The 24,467-nt window shown below is 39.9% G+C and overlaps 1 protein-coding gene across 1 annotated transcript; it reads left to right on the top strand.

Moving 5' to 3' along the window:
* Positions 1–608: 608 nt before the first annotated feature.
* OC90 (otoconin 90) lies at positions 609–22,903 on the top strand. The gene is made up of 14 exons (XM_075706325.1): positions 609–654; positions 4,374–4,442; positions 4,662–4,721; positions 4,988–5,162; positions 9,704–9,816; positions 11,216–11,344; positions 12,814–12,855; positions 13,690–13,746; positions 15,991–16,041; positions 18,333–18,479; positions 18,843–18,941; positions 20,766–20,940; positions 22,011–22,117; positions 22,602–22,903. The coding sequence occupies exons 1-14, from the start codon at positions 609–611 to the stop codon at positions 22,901–22,903; spliced, it is 1,572 nt and encodes a 523-aa protein (XP_075562440.1).
* The last annotated feature ends 1,564 nt before the right edge of the window (positions 22,904–24,467 follow it).

The following is a 24,467-nucleotide window of genomic DNA, read 5'->3' as shown; positions in this document are numbered from 1 at the left end:
CATTAGATCAGTCTCAACACAGATTAGAGTAAATGTTTGACTATGAAGTGGACAGATTTTTGTGATGTGAAGCAAACTAATATAATGGATTGCAGATTAACTGGGTTCAATAGAAGTAATCCCAGAATGTCTCTTCATGTACACAGTGTTTCACAATATCTGCATTTAAACATAAAGTGAAGAATTGTTTAAACATCCTGTTAGATCAAGTAAGATGTGAACACTGTTTGCAAAACAAAAGTAACTTCAAGTACATCATTTTATTGCTAAATGCATTTTCTCTGTCTATTGCACTTTGGCAGAGCCTGTTGACTCACCTAAAGCAATACCAAAATAAATATTGTCAGTCAGGTTTATAGAGGACATTGGTAAAATTTGAAGGATACATAAGGCTCATCATTGCTGTAATATGTGCATTTACTATGATAAGGGTAAAAACTGAATTGCATCAAGTAGAAATATGGCCAGGCTACAGAAGAATGATTTTCTAAGCCGATGTCTTCCTACTCCCAGATTCAAGAGATAACATTCTGCCTAATATTTTACTTAACTCACCAGGCACACCAGTCTGCTGTGTGACATTTTCTTGTCTTTGGAATAAACAAAATATGATTGTAATTCTGCTGGTGTCTATGTCAATGGTGTTGTACAGTGGTAAGTGGCAATGTATTTTTATGATTATTTGACGTTTATGCCTAAATAGTATTTTAAGCATGTGCATTTGGAAACAATCCTTTAGAAGCACACCTTCTGTCCCCTCAAACCTAGTTGTTCAACACCCAAATGAACTTGAATAAGTTTATCTGTGGAGTACTTATATAACATATTTTCGTCAGGACTTGCGGTGAAGCAAGAAACATTTACTGGGCTTAAAAATATAACCAAAAAATAGCAGCTTCCCTTCTGCTAGCATTTGGTCATTATTTAAGTCCTTTAGACTCCAAAAAGGTTAGAAGTTACCTATAAAGAGATTCTACTCATTAAATACATGTGAATTGTCTAAATTCTCCAAACCATTCAGTGCATCCTGAAATATAACTCATGCTCAGCTAAAGCTCCTCCTTCAATTTTTACTACAAATAGGGGTTTTTTTCTTCATATAACTCTTCAGATTTTATTGTCATGGGTGAATGAGCTTCCCAGTGACATAGATGGGCAAACATTTCAAATTTCTGCAGTCCCTGCACTGTGTAGGAATGTCATTAACAGTAGCGGTGTGCAGGTGAAGAGAAAGACTCTTAGCAGGTCTAACACCATTTCTGGTTGCTCCATGGGGTCATTTCTAAAGGGAAAAGAAAGCTCAGCACCTTGGCATAGACAAAACTCTGTGCTGACCTACTTCATCTTCACCAGTTGCCTCTCTTCTAACAGATTACATGCATTAGAAGTCAGTAAAGAAACATGGGCTAAAATATATTGATGAAGCTGAACCTTAAGACTCCTACTATACGAAAAGAAATCAGTAAGAATACTAGCATTTCCCACTGCAATGATAGAGAATGCCAAAATACCTGCACTGCTTACATAAAAAATACAGGGCTATTTAGTCCCCAGATGTAAAGGAGACAATATATATTGATACTATCTAGTGCACTCAGAAATATTTGGACACTCAGAAATTTTTCTGACATAACATTTGAAAGAGATTTCCCCCCAAACCTCAAAAGGCTGCGTCACAGTTTTTAGATTCTTTTCCCCCAGCTAAGCACAATCTGAGCACAAAGATTTAAAATGTTACCATTTTTAGGCTTGGAGAGGATTATTGATTTATATTTATATGGGATCCATTCTGCTGATATCTGCTTTGAGACTGAAGCAAATACCTGTGCATGAGCTAGCAACTTTACAAGGAGCTAATGTGATTTACCTTGAAAAAGTCAAATAGGTTGGGTTTGCTGCACCCTGACTTTTCCCGGTACAATCAAGGTTTCTGCTCCCCGAGGATTATAATGACTGTGTCCATGCCCTATATTATGACATTTTAATTAGCCATCATTGAAAAAAAAAAACAAAACAAAACCCTGGAGGTGCACTGGTGTTTCTTTGATAGGCTTTTTTCAGATAACACTTCAGAAAAGAGTTGTCAGAGTAGCAACATCACAGGCACAGTCCAGAAACATTTTTACATGTATCTGAATGTTAAAAGAAATTCTGTGGTTAAGGTGTACAACTGGAAAGCCCAAGAGCTGATGTACCATACAAGTATCATCAAGACATGTGCCAAGCCATTTAGCAGGTTTTAGAGAAAGGTGAGAGAAGTTGACCTCCCTGGGCTCTTCTGAGGTTTAAAGGATTGATTTTTGTAGTGCAATCTTTCACTGGCTATACAGGAAATGATGTAGGACCAATAGCCCCAAAAGACATGATAGCAAAACAAGAAAAGAGATTAATTAATCCAGAAAGCATTTCTCTTTGTCCCTCCTCCCACAATTTAAAAAAAAAAATAAGCAATCTTGTTAGCAAACATTGTTTTATTGATCTTGACTTAGTGACAATTAGAAATATCATTCATCATAATTATATATATATATATATATATATATAAAATGATATAGCCAAAGGTTTACCCTGTGGTAGAGATTTTTCTCCAGGGGAGCTTCAAACATTTATGTGTTAATTGGGTGTGTGCAAATTAAGTTTGCTGAGAAGAACAAAGTGCAAGTGAAGGGTGCTGGAGCAATCACAATTTCCAGCAGTTCTGTAATGTGGCTTTATCAGTTCCCTCCTCTGTCTCATTTCAACTCAATAGGATTTTCATGTTTTCCAAAAATTTGCTGAAAGGAGTAAATGATCAATGACTGTTCATCAACAGACACTGAGCTTGAGCCATGGTGTTATGCAGTGTGTCAAAACCTGGGTCTAGGTGCATTTGATAGAACATGGCTTGGGGGAAGGATGTCATTGCAGAGAAAATACAGGCTTTAAGCCAGAAAATAAGGGGCAGTTTTTCTTTAGCAAGCATGTGTACAAATATATAGCATTCAATGCTATTTATTTTGCAAGACACACCACTGTTTATCTTGAATCTGAATTCCTCATGGCCATTGAGTTTTCAACAGACTTGTTCCAGTTCTGTGAAAAGGTCAGCCTTTATTGGAAGAACTTTTCTGGTTTGTGGAAAGCAGTCAGTTCCCCTTGGACCTGCTGCAATGAAGGACAATTCTGATGGATTGCTGTTCATCTAAAAGCTTTTTGTTGTGACCAAGACTTTCAGGAAAAGAATAACATAAGAGGAAACACCTCTTCCTACCTCCCTCAATCCCATATCCATATTCTGCCACTAAACTTGAGAAATGAATTGCTGGAGGCACATGACTGTTATCATGAGCGTCTTGTTCACTCCACAGAAGTTGTAGACATTCTGAGAAGGCCCTTACATATGATGTAAAAAAAAGTCCTACTTTGTCCTAATCCTTTGCTAAACATAGAGTTAAGCCTTATACCTAAAAAACCCACTACTCCGCTTTACTCTCTTACAACTGTATTTATTGGAGGAAAGTGCAACAGATTAGCAAGATAACTGTCAGCTCCTTCCCTGAATCTTTCAGAGAGAAAATGGACAGCTTTCCTAATGCCAGTTATTCGGAGACATAAGCTATGCCATGAATTTAACATTACTTTTTTTCTTCAGTTTTTAGATCCTTAAGACAATAAATACCCTTGACTTATTATCTTTAAAAAAAAAAAAAATCAAGTTTAAATAAATCCAGAGTAACATATTCTCTCCTAAAATCATGCAGTAGATAAGAACAAGGGAAAAAAAATGGGAAAGGAGAGAACAAGTATTAGATTTCACCCTAATTTAGGGCATGGCAAACAGAAGAAAATAAAAGTGTGGAAAATATACCACAGCATCTTCAAAAAGAAAAAAGATAATTAACTTAAGAAAGAAACAGTGATAGGAGGAGAGGCAATAAGGCAATAGGCAATAAGGACCCAGAAAAAAACAAACTTCTTGACTTCAAATAAGTGAAGAACACAGGGCTACAGAGAAGAAACATTTGGGACAATGAAAGTAGTTGGGCAACTAAAACAATTTTATACAATTCTACTGATTTATCCCAGTAAGTGCTAGTGTTCAGAAGAGCACAGGAATACAAGGGTTAGCACATCCGCACTAGCAATACCTCAGCTTGACAAAGGACTGATTTTTAAGCTGAAGTCAATGTGACTTACCAGTACACTTCTGGGCTTTCCTGGGTGCAGATGGAGCTAAGCAAGTGTTTCATGGCTTTGATAAATCAGCTTGCTAATGTAGGAAGGTATTCAAAATGCCTGCAGTGTTTTGTGTCATAATGAAGTCTAAGTTGTTAGTATGTTGGGTTTTTTTTTTTATTTTTAAATCTTTTTCTTGTCAAATTTGTTTGCTGAAGTAGGTGGCCAAGAGTTGGAGCCGCCAGCATTCCTGCCAGAGCTTCTTGATACACCTGAAAGAATCTTGAGTAAGAATGGTTTAAGCTTTACTTTCTACAATATTGCATGGCAGTGGGGAATCACTCATACTCCAGAAGCATTGCAGGGAAGTGTGCTGTTAGCAAATAGCTAGTAACTTTTATCTCAAAATGGTTTAACAACTGAAGGAAGACTGGGTGCAGGTTGGGGACAGTTCTTGTCATTTACTTTTTTAAAAAGAAGTGTGGTTTGTTTATTTTTTCGTTTAGACAATGCCACATTCTTCAATGGAGTCTTTCAAAATGTGGAAAGTGTTGCATTATTTTTTGGTAAGTTTGTGTTCCAGTTGTACTTGAGCACTGAACAGAAAAAAGAGCTTGCTTTCATATATACTGAAAAGGAACAGGGATTTTTGAGGCTGTAGATTTCCCCAAAGACTATTATAAAACTAAATACTGCTGAGTGTCAAGCATTGCTCAATGTCCCTGTGTTACCACCTCGTTTAGGCTCTATGTTCATGTGAACAACACCCATGCGTGACCCACACCTGGCTCACCTCCATTTACCATGCATTTTATGGCTGTTCTCTTTCCAGACTGCTTGGGTTCTCACTTCACCTGGTTACAGTCCATCTTCACTAACTTCCCTGCCCTGCTCAACTTTGTGAACAAAATGAAGTGTGTTACTGGGTTTTGCCCCAGGGATTTTGAAGACTATGGTTGCTCTTGCCGGTTTGAGATGGAAGGACTGCCCATGGATGAAGCTGATGAGTAAGTCTTATCCATGAGATCTCCTCTTCTGCCCTCACTGGCTGTCAGTGCCCTCATGCTCTGATGACCCGAAGCATAACACTTGCCTAAATGATTTAAGGACAGTTGTTAAAAAATACATTTATTCAGAGGGTAAGTCAGTCCCACACCATCCAGCTCTGTTTAATCTAGTCATCACTCACTTACAAGCTAAATATCTGATTCCTGCACTTCTGTCACAACAGCCACATGCAACGCTACAGGCTTGGGGAAGAGTGGCTGGAAAGCTGCCTGGTGGAAAAGGATCTGGGGGTGTTGGTCGACAGCCGGCTGAACATGAGCCAGCAGTGTGCCCAGGTGGCCAAGAAGGCCAACAGCATCCTGGCTTGTATCAGGAATAGTGTGGCCAGCAGGAGCAGGGAGGTGATTGTGCCCCTGTACTCGGCACTGGTGAGGCCGCACCTGGAATACTGTGTCCAGTTTTGGGCCCCTCACTACAAGAAAGACATTGAGGTGGCTGGAGCGTGTCCAGAGAAGGGCAACAAGGCTGGTGAAGGGTCTGGAGCACAGGCCTTCTGAGGAGCGGCTGAGGGAACTGGGGTTGTTTAGCCTGGAGAAGAGGAGGCTGAGGGGAGACCTTATCGCTCTCTACAGCTACCTGAAAGGAGGTAGTAGTGAGGTGGGTGTTGGTCTCTTCTCCCATATAGTTAGTGATAGAATGATAGGAAACAGCCTCAAGTTGCATCAGGGGAGGTTTAGATTGGATATTAGGAGAAATTTCTTTATGGAAAGAGCGGTCAAGCATTGGAACAGGCTGCCCAGAGAGGTGGTGGAGTCACCATCCCCGGAAGTGTTCAAAAAACGGGTAGATGTGTCACTTTGGGACATGGTTTAGTAGGCATGGTGGTGTTGGGTTGATGGTTGTACTGACGATCTTCGAGATCCTTTCCAACCTTAATGATTCTATTCCAGTTTTACTTTCATTAAAAAATAATCCAGCCACCAAGCCAGGAAACATGAAATTATTTATTACTCTACCCTCTACAGCATGGGATGACCCGCTTGCTTCTTTTTTCTCATAGCTCACAGTCTCTCTTTATTTCCACACACTTTGATGTGGAGAAGTATTCCCATCCTGCAGATAAAACAGAGTCCCCCACACTTGCATATAATTCCACCACTGCAACTCTGGTGGCACAGCTGATTTAAACTGGTTGCAAAGAGTGGCCACTAATGCAATAGAAGAAGTAAACACCATACCTATCTCCTTGAAATATCTTACCTAGAGGTCTCTCAATTCTGAACAGATCTATGTGAACAAAACCTCATTCATTTCTTTGTACTGGGGAATTCTCTCACACTTAAATTGGTGCCAAAATCTGGAGGGCCTGTTAATAAGGTGAGTGGGAAAGCATTAATCTGAGAAGTTTAGTAGGTTTACAACCTTACCAAATTGTTGGTATTGGGAGCTGTGTAATACATCAGCAATGTAATGGACTCATACTGGACTATAATGAAAATGTTGGCATCCGAGGGGGATTTAAGCATCAACAGAATCAGGTTACAGCTAAGTATGACTTCAAGTGGCAGTTAGGAGGTTAAGCAGATCTTGCCCTGAATACCTGCGTACATGCAGAGGTTGTAAGACACGGGAGCATCCAGGCACAAAGAACAATGTAGCTCAATGGCTCTTCCCAGTACCATGCACCAGAAACAAAACCATTCAAATTCCGCTCTGTGCTTTGGAAGGAAGGATACTGCCCCAGACCCTGACTGAGCTAGTGAGAAAAATGTCATCTCAGGCCAGGACAATCAAATGGTTGTTCACTTATGCCAGCAGGAAGTGTGAAAAGAAATTCAAAGAGAATAAAGATCCATCCATGTCTAAATAGAAAAAAGTTTTTTCCAACAATGTAATGTAATGTATTAATTCCCTGAGTGAAGACAGTAAGGGCTAATGCCTATAGCTAGATGTAATTTAATCCATCCACTTTCCAGCATGGGATGGCTGGGGAAATGAAAAACTAACTCTGCTACTAGAAAAAAAAAACATGGAACTTCTGATGAAAGGTTTTCTGAACAATCGTGATGACATGCTGAAATAAGAGCTCAAGTCAGTTCAATGGATTGATGCCCAAAGAGCTGAGCACCTGGGCTTTTGTTTCACTCAGCTTCATTTTAATGCAGAGCACTGTAAATACAGAAACAGCAGAATGATCTATCAGCAGTTTTGTCCTGAGAAACGTCCACAGAGTCACTCTGTGTTTATAAATTGGTTAACAGTCCTGCAGTGAGGTTTTCTTAGCAGCATGGCAACCCCACTGCAGTTTGCAGTAAATGGAGACCAATTATTGTTTTGCCACTGACACAGATATGCCCTTGGTTCAAGAGAACCTCCAAACAGGTGGCTGCTACATGTCTTTCTCACAGTTCCCACAGTGTTGCAATTTTTTCGCTAATTTTATTTCTTAAAAACTAGTTTTACAAACCTCGGATTTTGTCACTGCAATTTCTGTTCCATAAAAAAGGGCTGAACATCTCACTGTAGGTTTTTTAGGCACTGGAAAACGTTTGTGCCCATATGCCCAACCTTCTCCCATTTCCCAGAGTAGCTAATTGTGGTATCTAAATTAGGAGCCCAGTCTACCTCTATAGTCCATGGGGAAGGATAATCATGCCCAGAGGACAATCCATGTCTTACAATCCCTGCTCGCAAAGGGAAGGCAAGTAAATTTTCTGATTAACTGTTGCATTAAGTGTTGATGTGATTGTGATGCTGTAAACAAACAAGAATTTCAGGGAGTTTGTATAAGTATGTAGTTAGAGGAGCTTTCAGTTGCTGACACCTCACTAGACCTCAAGCAGAGACAGGAGTGGGTCTTGAGACATTTCATCAGCTATATGTTTAAAACTCTGTTCCTGATGGACCTTGCAAACTTCAGCCTCACCTCTGAAACAAGGCACAGTAGTGTTTGTGGTGTGGTGGAACCATCAGCGCCTGCCTGCTGAATGCTGTTTGCCCTCGCTTTTGTTCAATACATTCCTGCAGTCTCCTACACCAGGTTATAGCAGGGAGCAAAACCACTAACAGGCAGCAGAGACACCGGAGTGCAAGAAACTGGGCTTTGAAACTTCATCAGCTGGGTTAACACTGTTCATGAGCTCTGATGTGCTGCTGGGAACCTGAGCAAACGTCATCACTGATGTCTTTCACCAAGTCAAAAGTCTGATTGCGGCTAGGAGCTGGACTGCTGCCTTGGTGGGGAGGACATATTAAATATAGTAAATATTATTTATTAATATAGTAAGTGTTTAAATATTAAGTGCTTCCTAAATATTGGAAATGAGAAAGTGAACGTGTAGCCTAGAAGGGAGCCTGCAAGGTGCAGGTGTTTGCTCCCTGCTCTGATCAGTGCAGGAGTGCTTCTGTCCACTGGTGAGTTCAGTGCATACGCAGTGATATAATAATCACAGTAATAACACATTCACTGCGTCTTTAACAAAAATCCCACATGAGCTTAATTCAAGTTAACTCCTTACATCGTGATCGCAAGTTCACCCTTCCTGGCAGCAGATGCTGGTTTTGACTGTTAATGTTGTCTTCGCATTCAGCATAGTCAAGACCAATGGCAATTCAATAACAGGCCTATGTTCTGAGTCCGTTTCTCTGAAATGAGGATATTTCAATCTAAATCTAACAGCAAGCCACTGCTTATTTTACATCACGATCTTACATGGGTAAATGATGACTGAGTGTTTTACGGTGTTTCATTTATAGCTGATGTCAGTGCACAGAGATGTTGCTATGATATAGAAGTAGATGGCTTGCCTGTTCAAAATCAGCTGAAGAGAAGAAAGGATTGATGAAGAGCTTGTTGTTTTAGTTGACCTTTCATTGTTATTCACAGCTAAAGTGGTCATGTGGCATCTGGGGTTTGCATGACAGCAGGGCTGTAGGAAAACGCAAGATTTCTACCTGCCTTTGTTGTGTGGTTGTAGGAGAAAGCTGCTTTACTCCAGTGTGAGAAAAACATTTCATGGCCCCTTCCCATGGGCTTAATGGTGCATTTTAGTTCTGATTGTTGCATAGAAGAGAAAGTACAAGAAACAGAGGATAACACTGCACATACTTACATAGTCTCAATGAGGCACAGGGATTCACAAGGTGTTGCAGAGGCATTAACACTCTCTGAGTGCCAGGTTCTGTGTAGGTGTCCAAATCTGCAGTGAGAAAGGTTGTGGCAGGGCTGAAGCCAAGACCCTCTAGAGCTGAGCTGTAAGAACTCAGGTACTGCAGCAGGAGAGAAATGTTAAGTGTGGTCTCCCACAGCATGCAGACCTGCTCCTACCACTGAGTTTTGCATCCAGCTGTACTTGTCCCACTACACCAACTCAGGGAAAAGCAGTACTCAGCCTTTCTTGTGTCTAGGGATCATGCTGAGGACCTGTTTTTCTCTTCTGGCATCTTTTGCATTCTTGTGTAAGAGTGACATGAAAGCATTGCAGTCTGATCTTGAACTAAAACCAAATTGTGTGAACTTTGTGTTATTTCATTTTTTAAGCTGCTGTTTCCAGCACCGCAAATGCTACGAGGAAGCAATGGAGATGGAGTGCACATGGGATCCATCAAAGATTTCTACAGATGTCAGCTGCTCTACTGAAAACCTGACCTGTGGTAAGATTAACCTATTGCAAGAGCATAATACTGGAGCCTCACAACGACCGAGAATTTGTCGAGAATTTTGGTCTATCTACCAAAAGTTATATATAAATTAAGCAGAAACCACCTCCACGTGTGAATTTTTAAGGGCTTAAGTGTTCTGCTCAGGGGTGAATGGAAATAGGAATACACAGAGGCATCAAACCCCAACTAGGCAGGAAAATTGAAGTTCAATCACTAGAAACTTGCCAGGGCTCCTCTAATAGGCAGCCTCTTGCTGAGGCTTCCCTGACTTTGCAGGACCACTAAGCATTCATTGCTTGAGACATCTTCACACATCAGAAATGCAGCGGATGCTGGGGAAAGACATGAAAAACTGTTCCCTTCTGAAGCTTCAAGGCCTGATTTCTATACACATCAAGGGATCAAATTCTCTGTTCACAGGGTCATATACACTCCTCAGATACAACAGTATCACCAACAAGGGCAGAGACCATGCCATTGTAATAGGACCTACTCCATGCAATACTAATACAGGCCTGGCAAGCATGGAGTGGGGCTCTTTAATGCCTAATCAATTTTAACATAATTTTTCAGCAAGTATTGACTCTCAGAAAAGACTATGCTAGAACATGATTTGAGGATGCCAGCAAAGAAGAGCAGAATCCCCAAACCAATACCCTTACAGCTCATTTAAGCAACAATCTGATCCAAATTCCTTGTTTCAAATTAAAACCATTTTTTCTATTTAGGCCAATCTATAAATGTCCAAGTGCATTTAAACATAAATAGTGCTTTTTAGGTCTTTCCATACTTAATAATCAGAAAACATTTTGTTCAAACAAAAAAATAAAGGAAGAAAAAAACCAATAGTCCCCACGAAAAATGTGAAACATAAGTGTGACAGCTCTGAAAGGTCAATGTCATTTTTTTTTTAACCCCTGAAAGGTAGAAGGTTTTGAAGTGGTAAAATAGTATTTCCTGGGAAACTGCTTCATATCCTTTATAAGGAGCAAAATACATCTTCCCTGAAAGGCTTGGCTTGTGGACTATGGCTTCTTGATGTTAGGAGGAATATTTTAATGAATTCTGTGAAATGTCAACCTCACTATCATCTGGGTTAAGTTTTCCATGGAAAAACTAGAGGCGGCAAAGCACTGCTCTGTAGTCCTCACTACTGTGCAGAACGAACCGGCTCAGGCAAGAAGTCTATTGCCAGCCGTGCCAGGCTACATTGGATGGTGTTTCAAAACCAGTGTTGGACTATGAAACTTGATTGTGTTTAACATGAAGCAGCACAGTATAAATAGGTTTGCTCTACTGAATATAGACACAAACCTTACAGGGAGGAAAAAGCAGGAGGTGGAAAAGATATTTCAATAGTACTTTGTTTGGATTTTTATTTTATTTCCAGAGTCTGGGGATCCCTGTGAACACTTCCTCTGCAACTGCGACAAAGATGCCATTGAATGCTTTGTGAATGCACGTATTAACTCTTCCTTGAATGGGCTGGATGTCTCCTTCTGTCCATCTCCGGTTACAGGTAATAATAAGGATCTGATTAACTGCCTACTCCTGCCAGCTTTTCTGCTGGCATCAAATTTGACCCAGCGAGAATGAAGCAGTAGCTGTGTTCTTTCCTGAACTAAATCTGGCCATCTGTCTTATTCTCCGTTTCACGTGTCCTTTCCATTTACTGCTACTCAAGTGAATACCAAGACAGAAGAAGAAGGTGGACTAATTGTCGTCCTGGAGCAAGTCCAGGCGAGGTTACGGAGCTGGTGAGGGGGCTGGAGCACATGATGAAAGAGGAGGAGGCTCAAGGGAGACTCTTCCTGGAGGTGCACTGGGACAGGACAAGAGACAAGAGATACAACTGCAACAGAGAAATTCCAGTTAGATATGAAGAAATTTTTTTTAGGACGCTCCTGCCAATCCTGTGAGGCTCTTGCCAACCTGAATGAGTGGGTGATACTTGGGGTTATTAGTGACCCACTGAGGTCACTAGCAGGAATGACAAACTGAAAATATTGCTAGCCCAAACCGTCCCTTAAATCATGCAAAAACTAGCTGGAAAAGCAAAAATAGACCCACTCTGCTCTGTTACTTGGTTTCCATCTTGGAAGGAAAAATCCTCTCTAAAGAAGAAGGGGATATTTATCTCCATTGTCATACACTGGTCTGAGCTCCGTAGCTGAAATTACAGCCCTGTAAGACCGAATACCTATCCTGTGGGAACAGGGCTGGATTAAAAACTTAATTCATATGGATTGCAATCGGAGCATGGCAGGGGGAGGACCTTTGAACTCCCAAGCTGAGCCAGACATGAAAAAGCAATGCTAGTTTTTCTAATCCTTTGGCTCATATTCACGCATCCCAGTGCTCAGGACAGATATACACCTCTATATCATGCTCTGGATGCGGGCATCCCCTCGTGAGTAGGTCAAGGGAGAAGAAAATGCCACAGGGAAGTTTGCATCAAAGCCAGAAAATTGTTTCATGTAAGCCAGTAATCCTTCACTGGGATCAGATGGCTCTCATATAAAGTATGGCAGTTCCAACACATTACAAATACAGGGGGAATTGTTAGGTGCTAACAGGAAAATCATGCTGGTTTTACCACTGCTGATAGATTCAACTCTAGCTCACTGAATACCTCCACTAATTTTAGGCTCCTGATTATATTTCTTAATGGAAAAAAAAAAAATCCTTTGAATGAAACACTTTTATTTAGTGTTCATTCCTATTACTGTCTTTCTGTGTGGCTGTTCTGTCCAGTTCAGGCTTTGGGGGAAAAAAAAAAAATCCTATCTGACAAACATCTAGGAAAATTATTTTGGTAGATACTTTATTACAGAGAAGAAGGTGAATGAAATGGGGATATATCTGCCTAAACCTTTGTTTTAATAGGAATAAATACAGTTGACTCCTGATTTGTTATTCTGTTTGGATTAAAGAGTGAGGAACCCCCCTCTCACATTTCAGTCTATGAGAGAGCTTTCTCCTTTTCAGAAACAACCAGCAAGAGAGAGATGACAACAGTTCACACAGAGGGTATGTCCTTATCTCTGTAATTCTTTGACTGAGAGTATATTAAAACGATAAATTTACACTCAAAAAAATAATGTGAATATTTTGGAAGCTATGAATTCCTCTCTGAGAAGCAAAGACAAGTATTAGCAAGATGTCAAAATATGAAAGGAAGAGAAAAAAGCCAAATAAAATAAAGCAACATTTTTATGACAAGCTTTTATACAGGTGCACAGGAAAATTTTGGCCAAATGCCTCCTTTTTCTGAAAAGGAATTCAGAAGAGAACCCTGAATTTCATTTAGAAATAATATAAAAAGAAACACACTAAAAGCAATTTAAAATTTTTTTCAGATGGATCCTTTTTGCATGCACATTTAAGGTCCTGCTTCAACAAGGTTCCTAGCCAACTGCCTGGATTTACACATTTAAGTTTTCTGTTTAAATGTTTAATTCTTATCTTCATACCTTCCCTATAGACCACAGATTTGAGTACCTGCTGAAAAGTGAATTTCAAGAATGCTGATGGCTAGCAAATTTCTCTCGTTTAGGTTGAAACTCTTTATGATAAAGACTGAGGTATTTTTTTTTTTACTATACTGTATGTTGCTGAGCAGAATTTAGTATCAGCAGTGAATAAATACTAAGGCAGGATTTTAATACTGTTACCATAATTATCAGTAATTAGGTTTAAATTTGCTATATTTATAGCATATAGTAACCCTACAAAAAGCACAAAAAAAATAATAATTAGAAATAAGTTCCATACTGATGAATCTGATCATGTTATGCCAAGATCCTGTCTAATGAGCATCTTAAGCCATGACTCTTTGGAGTAAGAATGCTTTTATTTTTGCAGAGTTCCTTCATCATGAGACTGACAAAACACAGGCTGCAACTGCATCCATGGAAGAAGGTTTGCAATTTACGGTGCAAGAAGCACTGTTTCAGCTCCCAAAAGCTGAAAGAATAAAATACACGGATAAGCTTTTTGCTTTCTTTCTACCATTCTGAAAGGACTGATATAAAAGTAGATATAATGTTTTGGTTATCGAATTCAAGACTGAATGAGAAGGTGCAATTTGTGCATATAATGTGCTTAACCAGTGTTTACAGTAAATTTCCCAAGGGCTGAGAACGAGCACTCTACGACAAAACCTGTTTTCATCCAAACAGACCTTTTTTTCCCTGGGAACACAGGTTGCAGCAGCTGAGCTGTTTGGCAGAGACGTGCTGTGTGGGTGCCAACCGCTGGACCCACAGCCAATTGCATATTTGTTGTCTTTAAAGAGACATTTAATTATACAAGGTCAAGCAGTGGCACGAGGAAAAGCGGAGCATGGTTTGTTGTAAATGAGCCGTCGGTCTGGTGGTTTATTTACTTGCAACGTAGAGATCCAGGTTGAAGTCCCTCTCACTCTGGTGTCTCTTGGGTGAGTTCCTAAACCACAAGACCAAGTGGTTCTTCTGACAGCCTTCATTTTGTTCTGCTATGATCAATAGCTATCTTATTCAGGAATGGATGCTTTCAAAATCTCATTGCTGCGGTATGAGAAAACTATTCTCTTCCTACCTGCATGGTGTGCACTACAACACAAGAGGCCATGGAGAGAAGTCATCCAAAGGCCTGGGTGGCTCTGGGAGAGCACGAGTCATACGGTAGTGAAATACAGAAGGAAACCAGTCTTAGACCATCCATTGCCTGATTTAGCTGATGCACTTTTGTAATGTGGCCCCATCACAAGCAAAGCCGCACTGTCATGTACAGAGCCCCCCGTATGGGCCAAGCACACAAGCAGTGTGCACTGGATGGGCGCGACCAAGCCACTGCTCAAGTCAGAGAACCTTGGGAGTTATTTTGTGGGAGTGGGGAGGAGTGGAAACTTGCACTTTTTGAGAACTTAAGAATCTGGTTTCAATCTGTAGTGCGCTCCTCTGTGTTTCTCAAAGCAAGTCATTGCCCTAAGTGTGAATCTGGAATAACGCCAAAAAACATATGGAATTTTCTCTTCTTTTTTTTTTTTTAAGAAACAATACTTCAGACTATAACAAGGTTCTTTTTTTTTTAAAAAAAGTGCCACATGGATAGGGGCACCTATCTGAAAAGGCTTTATGCCGAGTGTAAGTGCTGGCTGTTCCTTCATATGTCTCCTGTGTTATCAAGGTGGGGTTTTTACCAGATATTTGTTGTTCTTGCCCAACAACAGCTCCAGTCTTGGTTCATGTTTTTCTAGCTGCTTCTGGGAGGCTTGGTAATAGAAAACTGAGAACTCCTGAAGGAGTGAGTGCACCTGTATTTGCACATCTGTAGCAATCTTTTACTTCCCGAAAAAAATGATACTTGTGCTCTCTAAAGAGGCATAGTTCATCCTAAGGCTCAACATATTGCCAAGGGATAAACACATGTATTAGGAATTTTAGAAAGCTGAAAATGTATCACAGATAATATATCTAGTCAGACTTTGAAGGAAATATTTGGAGAAGCGTTTACCATATGAGCATCTGTCTCCCCATTTAAGGCCATAGGAACTTCACCATTGACAACTGTGGGAACTGCATTAAGCCAAAGCTAAGCACTACTCAGAAACTTGTTCAAAGGCAAAGACATTTTTCCTCACATCACATCATCCTAACCACAGACAAAAAGATGCAGAGATTATTTTTAATATAATTTATATGTTTATAATTTATTAACATGTAGCCGATTATAAATGAAAAAAGTTCATCAGAAATTAATAAATAAAGTAGATGTTAGGGAAGTATTTGGGCTTGTAGCTGCCTGTCAGCACTTGACTTTCAATGCAGGTAAACATGAGGTGTTCCTTCTGTGCACAACACTGAGATTTTAAACCTAATTCTCTTTAGTGTATTTATTTGTCTGTCAAATGGATTTAATACTGAATTTGCCACTTCAGTCGTACTAAAGCTGCTGCTTTGTTAGTGTAAAACATATTATTTGAACAGAGCAATGAGATTATTTTATCAGTATCACTTTGTCTACAATAATCAATACACCACAGAGAAAAACGGGCAAATCTCTATACATGAAATGCCTGGGTCTTCTTGCTTCTCTGAAAAAGCTCTTCTCAGCAGCTTAACGTCTCATAACAGCCTGTGCCGGCAACTTGTTTTCTGAGTTTACATTTTCTGTCTTCAACAGTGATTTCTTTTGAGCCCATTGAGATGGTCCTGGGGGCTTCCAAAGCTGGAGGTAAGAGTCTGATTATACTTTTGTTGATGAATCAGTCACTCCTGACTCCCGGTGAAAACCGATTTTGGTTTATGAAGCTCTATGGTGTCACAGGCAAAAATATGCAGCTCAGGATTTCTGGATGATATCCCTAGCTCTTCTGCTGACTTGCACATCCCTGAGCAAACCACTTCATTTCTCCTAATTACCCTCTTTATAAAACAAGGCTATAGTGATGTCCGGTTAAGCTTTATGATGTTTTCAGTAAAAGTCACTCCAGAAATGCATTGCAGAAATAGAGCAGGTAGGTCACTACCACAATGTCTCTGCTTTTTGTACAGTTACCACAAGGGACCACAGAGGTACAGCTCCTGCTCCCTCCATCCCCTCGATAAAAGGTCAGTGACTCAGCTTTCCTTTTTCTTTGGCTGGCGCAGCAATACATCATCTAAAAGCAATATATCATCTAAAAGCATCACATTTAAAAATCTATGCATGGTGACAACAGGGCTGCGGAGAAGCAAATTTAGATCAGGGTCAGATAGGAGATACACAAACAATAAAACCAGACTGAGAAGTATTCACTGTCTGTTGCCCCCAGCCACTCATTTGCACTCCTCACAGAAGTAGCTGTGAAAACCTTTTCATATAAGGTTTTCTGATATAATGGTTGGTCCTTTAATTTACACTCATAGCATCTGCTGCCAGAAGGGTTCATTTTGATTTTGCCTCCTCCTTTATTTTACAGAATTTCATAGAATTCCTTCCCAGTCTAAAACCTACTTCAGCTTTTGCAGTTGTTATTGCTTTGAGCACAGCCACACCAGTAGCTACAGCTAGAAGTGGAGCACCTTGGTAGATTTGGAAGTTTTCAGTGACCTCTTTTTTGTAGAAAGGATCATTCAGGGCAGACTGAAGTGCACCAGAAAAATGTCAAGGAGCACTGAATATGGAGAGTAGAAAGTAGTTATTTTTTAACTCTGATTACACTCTCTGGACAGTAGCCATGTCTCCCACCCCAATACAGAAATATGGCATTGCTGTACTAAACACCTGGTCAAATGTTCTCCTCCGTTAACTTGAATGTATCAGAAAATCTCTGTGTTGTGTTGCAGGTTTGCATGGCTCCTGGAAGATTATTTGTAATATCTGTTCTTAGATAAGTGCAGAATTTCCCAAACTTCAGGTTTATTTTCTATATCTAGCAGGAATCGCTTTCATTTCAACACATCACTGTCAAACCAAGTCCATAAAATCTGCACTTTGCTGAGCTATTAAAACTAGCATGTTACTATTGATCCCTTTCTGCAATCTTTCATGGGCTTCCTCGTGTTCTTAGTGGTATTCCAATTTTTTTTTATCTATTCTCTTATCCTAAGACAGGTTATTTTCAATATATACTAAAACCAGAACTTCAGAGGGACAAATTTAATGAATTTGAGTTTAAACCAAGTAATAAGTTCAGCCAAGGAATTTAAAAGGAAAGGCTTTAAAACCGTGGAAACACATGCTCACTAGTATTTTCAAAGTATTTTGTTTGTGAAATGCCACATTCTTCATATTGACATTTAGAAAAAATGAAACTATTTGATTTCCATTTTATAACAGTGTTTTTCATTTACAGGTTAACTTATATAAAAAAGGATAAAAAAGAAAGAAAAAAAAGTTAAGTAATCCCCAAATTAAGCAAAACATTCCTGATCAACAATAAAGCTTCAGATAGTCTGAAAATAAATAATACCAATTTATTTTTTAGGATCAAGAATCTCCTTAAAATTCTACCCATCTTCAACTTATTTTCCCTTTAATATTTGCTTGTGTTTACAGTGAAATACATCCTTCAGTTGCCCAGCTCTGCATCAGTCAAATCATTTTCTACCTTCCTTAATGTTGCTACCAGTTTTGGTACCTTCATGTGAATGAACACTTTCTTTAGCAATTTACTCAGAAAGTGATATCTCACCTGCATCTCCCAGTATGGCTGACTAATCAGTAACCCATATGATTTTCAGCAACCGGCACAGCTCTTTACCTCAGTATGCAACATATAAAACAAAAAAAAAAAAAACCAACCCATTAGTTACACTGGTCCTATTTAACCAGCATCTTGTTTTCTGAAAGGCCAGAAATGCGAAGAAATGACCAGTGTGGGTACTCTTTGTTTTTCCAATCTTCATTTTGAATTGTTTTTTTTCTCTACTGATCATCGGTTCACACGAGTTCTGCCTGAGGATATTACTCTGACCTGCTATCTAAAATGAAAATCTTGCTGTTTATTGCTCCATGTCTTCCACTTTCTGCTTATTCAGAAGAGGACGGATTTATGGAAGCTGTGGTCCCAGTGGAAGAGATAACCACCTCCCCAGCCTTCTTCCCAGGAGATATCAACACAATACAAGTCAAAATTGTCCCCACCAAGAAGATTCCTGCAGGCATATCTGCAAGGACAAAGGAAAAAGGCAAGTAAAAACTGAATTACACCTATTGTAACTTGCAGCACTCCCCTGTTCCTGTCCACAGTTATATGAGGATTCAGCATTTCTCACAGGTATGTAGAATAGCACTATTTGCTCCCTAAATCTGGATACATTACACAGAATACAGGGTGCGCAACACATTGCACTGGAAAGGGCAGTTCACTGTCAAACACTGAGCAGGAAAGCTTAACTAACCATTAATGAACAGTCTTCCAACTATGAATTAAACAACTGTTAGAAGACTTCCAATTGATTGTGGTTCAGACTATGCACGTTTGGATACCTTACTGAAAGGAGAGTTTATTCTACGTTTACAAGTCTAATCTATGCATATGTCATCTCCAGAGATGAGTCCTGCAAGGGGTGGCCAGAGCACAGCTTCCTCTGGAATAGCTCTGGAACGGGTACTGTCTGACAGGGGACCCAATGAACCTGCAGGAAAAGGTAAATGAAGGGGTTTTTTCCAGTTATATCTAATGAAATATTCAGCTACCTCTATACTAAAAGGTAGGTGCATATTACATATAAAGATTATAGTTATTCTAAACCAGTTAGACAAGCATATATGTGTTGGTATTTATAAGAACAGGAGGTGCAGTCATCTGCAAAAGCTCCCAACAGTTTAACCTCTTCCACCAATGTGCTATCATTAACACTTACAAAAACTATTTATGATTAGGTCACAAGTACATTTTTCATACAGTACAAGATCTAAAATGAGCTCAGCGAATGTTTACCCTTGCTTTTGTTTTTAGGCAGTAATTTAATCAAATCTTTGAGTTACTTTATTTTACAAGCAGGAGAAGCAATAAAAGGAACCCTGCTCCTCACTCTGATCTCTTGCCAAAGTCTTGCCAGATTCGGCCTTTTTCTCACCAGTTCTGATTCTGTTCCAAATCCTGTCCAGAGTTCACAGAGATCCTAAGACATTTCAGACCTGTCACTGCTGTAAATCCACACTCATGGACTGTCCCATCCATCTTGTTAAGCTTCCCAATGGAGAGAAGCAGTCCCAGAGCTGGAACAGAGCAGACATGAAGAATCAACCCAGCCTTCTGTTAAACTGGAAAATTTGACTGTAAAATATCAGCTTTTAGAGAGTGCATGTCAGTGCATGAACCTGGGGTTTGTTCTTGGTGAATTAACATGAGTGAGCAAAGACCCAAGCAGGCACGGCAGAATTTTCTGCTGGGGGAAGTAATCCAGGGTTGTCCCTGGAAGAAGCAGAGACAGTCAGTCTAGAGCTGCAGAAGGGAAGATGGGATTCCTCACAGGAGCAAGGAGGATGCACCAGGAATGGAAGCCTGCCCTCTCTCTCCCCCAGTCCAACTATCAGCCCCTTCAAGTCCTTTCCCTGGCAAAGACCCAAAAGAGACCCCCTTGACATCATTTTTCCTGATATAGAACACACTCTGCTCTCAAATCTTAGGGATAATTCCCACAATATCAGTTCCTCCTGAGTGGGTGAAGCCACAGAGGCATTAGGGTTGGGACGCAGAGGTGCCAAGACCTCGGCAGCACAGTAACCATTATAACAGATTGCTCCTGCATTTGGGATGGAGGCATCAAAGCTCTAATCAAACTGCAGTTAAAAAACATGAATGTCATAATCCAAGGTGGTCTTCCTTGGTTTGTAATATCAGGAAACAATTCTCTTTGAAGTGAAAATCCAGAATCTTTCTTTTGGGAAAGCAACACTATTACTGATTGCACTGCGACAGTAGCCAGGCTTTATCAGGACAAATTTTGTAAGTATACCATGAAGGAATTATGTACATCTTAATCCTAGTAGACCTTTAATGCTAGGTGGAAGGTATTTGAAATGAAAAATAAAAGTTATTGTTTCCTCCAGCACAGCATAGTCATTGCCCAGCTATCACTGTGCAAGCACAAGAGGGTAGGACTCAGATTTCTGAGTTAGCCAAGACAGAAGCTACTGAATACTCAGCTAGGTTTGAATATTCTAGAAGGAAAATCTAACTGTGAAGGATTACAAGGGATTGCAAAGTATTCTCATTGAAATCCAGTTGGACTTCTAATTTACATTTTTATAGGGATCTCTCTGCCCCTTAAGTATTTCCCCCCACTTCTGCTGTCTTGCTCAGTAGTATTCCAAGAGCCATAGTTCACGGACAGGATCAATGATTTAGAAATAGTAAAATGTTGTCTCTAAGAGTTTCTGATAGCTCTGAAAATACTTCTATCATCACAAGAGAGCCCCCAACCAGCAAAAACATGATGTGTCATATAAAATTTTTTGCTTTATAGTGTGTGAGCAATTAACCTTTCTGCAAGAGAGAGGAAACGGAAGAGTGAAGAGGGAGCTGGCCCAGCTAGGAGAAATGCTGTTCTGTTTAACTGAGCGATGCCCAGAGGAATTTGAGTCTTATGGTTGTTACTGTGGCCAAGAAGGAAGAGGTCATCCTGCTGATGCACTGGACAGGTGTGGGCTCCTCTATAATCTGCCATTAACCGTGGGTATTACTGGGGTGTCTGTGGACCAACAAAGATCAGTATGCCTTTTGTTGGGCCTTGTAAAACTGTGTATCGGTAGTCAGGCCACATTTTGGAAAAAAAAAAAAAAATAGCCATTTAAATACATAAAACATGAAATACTCAAATGTCACTAAGACATTCTATTACTGCATCAATGCTTTGGAGAGGACTTACTAACTCAAGAAAAGAGAATGGTGGGAGGCAAGCGGAGCAGAAGGAAGAGTATATCAAGAGATGAGGGTAAAGGTTGCCATGAAACTTTGCTAAGAGGTGGTTTGGAAAGTGATTATGAAGAGAAGAGTTAACATACATCTGTGCCCCACTGGCCTTCAGAAGAGAGTACAGCTCAAGTGGAGTACTGCCTGAGCTGTAGCCAAGAGACCTACCGCAGTCGACTGTGTGCCGTCACGGCACGTCTGACAAAGAGGAGGAATTCTGGAGTAATGCAAAGAATTCAACCAAAGTAAAGAAATCTCCTTTAAGAGTGTTGCATTTACAGCTAAAAATCTCTCCCTGTGTGAAAGTTCATAGGAGTTGGGGCCACATCAGGTCTAGGTATAGCACTTAGTATATAGCACACGCAATTTTGCTACACTTGCACACAAATAAGACTGCCTACGCACGATCAAGTAGACTTGACAAAGGCTAGTCAAGGCTCTGGTTATCATGATGCAGTTTTCAGATGTTCAGCCAACAATATTTGAACAGTGGCAGACACAGTTATGATTGTAATTATATGTCTTAAAATTGAAACAAAAAACCCTAAAAAACTACAGCACTGTTAAACATATAATACCGGAGGAATTAGGAAGGAGGTAGTGAAAATAGGAACAGGTATAGGAGGAGAGTAGGAACAGTTTGGGGTGTTTTTCTTTATGGAAAAGATTTTTCCATTATATGAAAACTAAAATTTCTCAGTTTTAATGGGCATTGAAAATAAAGAGATAAAATAATTGCAAGTACTCTGTGATGCAGGAGGAGTAAGTATTTTTCAGTTACATCTACTGTTTATTTTAGGTGCTGCTTCTTTCATCATTGTTGTATGGAACAAGTTAAGAAACTTGGATGTCATGCAGAAAGAAGTTCAAGATCTGAAGTTGTATGTTTTGATCATAAGCCAAAATGTAAGTTGGGGTTACAGGAAATTTCTCATGTCCTGATGACAGTGTATCAAGGCATTATAGACTGAATGCCACCATGCCTGAGGGATGCTAGAGCTGAGTATGGAGGCAGAAAAATTTGGCTTACAAAATGTTAGCAAAGCTTACTGTAAACCTGAGCTTTTTTCCTAGTTGAAATAAAGGTTATTACATCACTCCATATGATGCGAGCAGGTCAGGTTGAGAAAATTACCTTCAGATATTTTATGATTGGAGACAGAAGTCAGTTGGTGCTGTCTTTATATTCACAAATTCAACTAAAGCCAGTTGTACCTTCAGCTGCCTGGTACCTTGGTGATAGGCTTATATTTAGATGATTAAAGGTGAATTTGGAGACTAAAATTCAAGGCAGATCTGAAAATTTTATTTTCAAAAGCTTATCTTGGCAAATTACACATTGACTAATTGTAACTGCTTTGAAATATTTATTCCGAAACTTCTTTTTAAGGTACTGGTTGGAGCACATGTGAGAAACTATTATGTGCTTGTGATAAGACAGCAGCCGAGTGCATGGCTTCTGCTGCCTTCAATGAAAGCCTTAAGTTTCCACACAGGCAAGAGTGCCAAGAGGAGAAAATCTTATGTCAAAGTGACCCTTATGAAAGGCCTTCAATCGGCACAGAAATAGTCACTGAGATTTCCAGCTCGGAGGAGAGCAGTGAGGAGGAAGGTCCACTGTGGAGCGTATTAAGAAGAGCAAAGAGAGAGACACACCGTCCTGTTGGAAACATGCAACATGAAGGCAGATAACCAGCTACCACCATGAGCCTGAGAAACGGCACGCAGACTTTCGCAGTCAGCCATTGCATACCTTACTCTTTCTTATCACTCTGCAGGCTGCCTTACACTTCCCAGCACATGAATGACATAATCATAGGCTAGTTAATAAATGTTAGGCTGTATAACTCCTTACTATAGTGAAGTCAGCACTATGGACCATCTATTTAGGTCAGATATTACCTTAAATAAGTATTTGACAGTATTCTCTATAATTTAATTTGATTTCTATGTAAAATCTGTTCTGATCAACAACTGATTTTTGTTAACTGTGTAGTTGGTTCAGAGTGGCTCTTGATGATGGCGGCTAAGTATTTCAGGTTTTTAATTAAACCAATCTGCAACTACTCCAACTCCTTTTGCAGACATTCCTCCTTTACTGAGCTTAGCAGGAAACACCCAGAAGAAAAGCTAAGGTAATTACATGAAAATGAGTTCCTTCTTCCTTTCCTATCTAATTGTAATTTTCAACCCCCAGAGTTTCTGTTGGTCAATCAGATCATGACAGTAAAAGACACATTCCTTACCCAAAACCTGTGTACTATGCACGGTTATCTCCAGTTTTGAGAGATTTCAGGATGTTAAAGGGAAGAAATTTGGAGGTTCTGCTTCCTGGGATCAACTAAAACTAATGTATTCTGAAGTATGTAATGTAAAGCTGGAATAATACTTTTTGCATTTTACTGAACCCAGGTTTGTTTGCCTTATTTTTTTCCCAAAATTCACCATTCATAAGATTTACCAGTTATCAGAGAACAGCAGTATCAAAGGTTATGCACATCCTTTTACTTGATAAGGTACTAATTTAGACTATGCTTTGTTCACAAAATATTGCCACAAGAAATAAAATTACTAGAACTTGGCTACTAATAACAAAGCCAAACAACAAAAAAACCCAGCTAGGGTCAAAATCACTAGCACCCTTGTTACTTTGACACAAAAGATGCACACAAAGGTATAACCTTTACATGTCTTTCTCATTAGATTTCAGTTGTATAGCACACAACAGTGCACGTACACGGCTTAAACCCAGGTGACCTGCCCAAAATAGCACATAACATCTTACTCAATGGGATTACTGAGTTTCCATATTTTCCATATTTTCTCTGAGCATGTATTTGCAAAACTAAAACCATACTAATAAGGTACTTTCTCTGTAAGCACATCTAATTGTAAGAGTGAAGATTTGATTTCTTGGTCAAAAGCAGTCATAGCTTTTTAACTTGATTGGCCATTCATCTGTTGACCTGCCATAACTGACTTTGTGCTGGGTTTGCATCACTCATGAGATGTTTTAAAGGTTAGATTGGTGATTCCCACTCTTTTATTCAGTTGGATCATGTTGGCGTTCCTTTGTCTTCTCTTCAACTGCATCCTTGATCCCCAGTGCCTTATCTCACTCCCTGGGAAGCAGTAACAGCAACTCACTCTCACCAGCAGCTTCCCCAGTGCCGAGCACTGAGAGAAACAAAGCCTGACAACCCCCCCACCCCCACCTTTGAGTTCAGAGTTTGGGTTCAGTTCTGCACTGTGTCTC

Source organism: Pelecanus crispus, chromosome 2 (assembly GCF_030463565.1).
Source record: "Pelecanus crispus isolate bPelCri1 chromosome 2, bPelCri1.pri, whole genome shotgun sequence".
Lineage (NCBI taxonomy): Eukaryota > Metazoa > Chordata > Aves > Pelecaniformes > Pelecanidae > Pelecanus > Pelecanus crispus.
The sequence above is the reverse complement of the archived record's forward strand: the minus strand, read 5'-3'. Positions and strand labels throughout refer to the sequence as shown.

Coding starts and splice junctions, on each gene's coding strand:
- OC90 (XM_075706325.1), top strand. CDS start 609: ATGATTGTAATTCTGCTGGTGTCTATGTCAATGGTGTTGTACAGTG. Junction 12,856..13,689: donor GACAACAGTTCACACAGAGG/GTATGTCCTTAT, acceptor TTATTTTTGCAG/AGTTCCTTCATCATGAGACT. Junction 22,118..22,601: donor TTTTGATCATAAGCCAAAAT/GTAAGTTGGGGT, acceptor CTTCTTTTTAAG/GTACTGGTTGGAGCACATGT.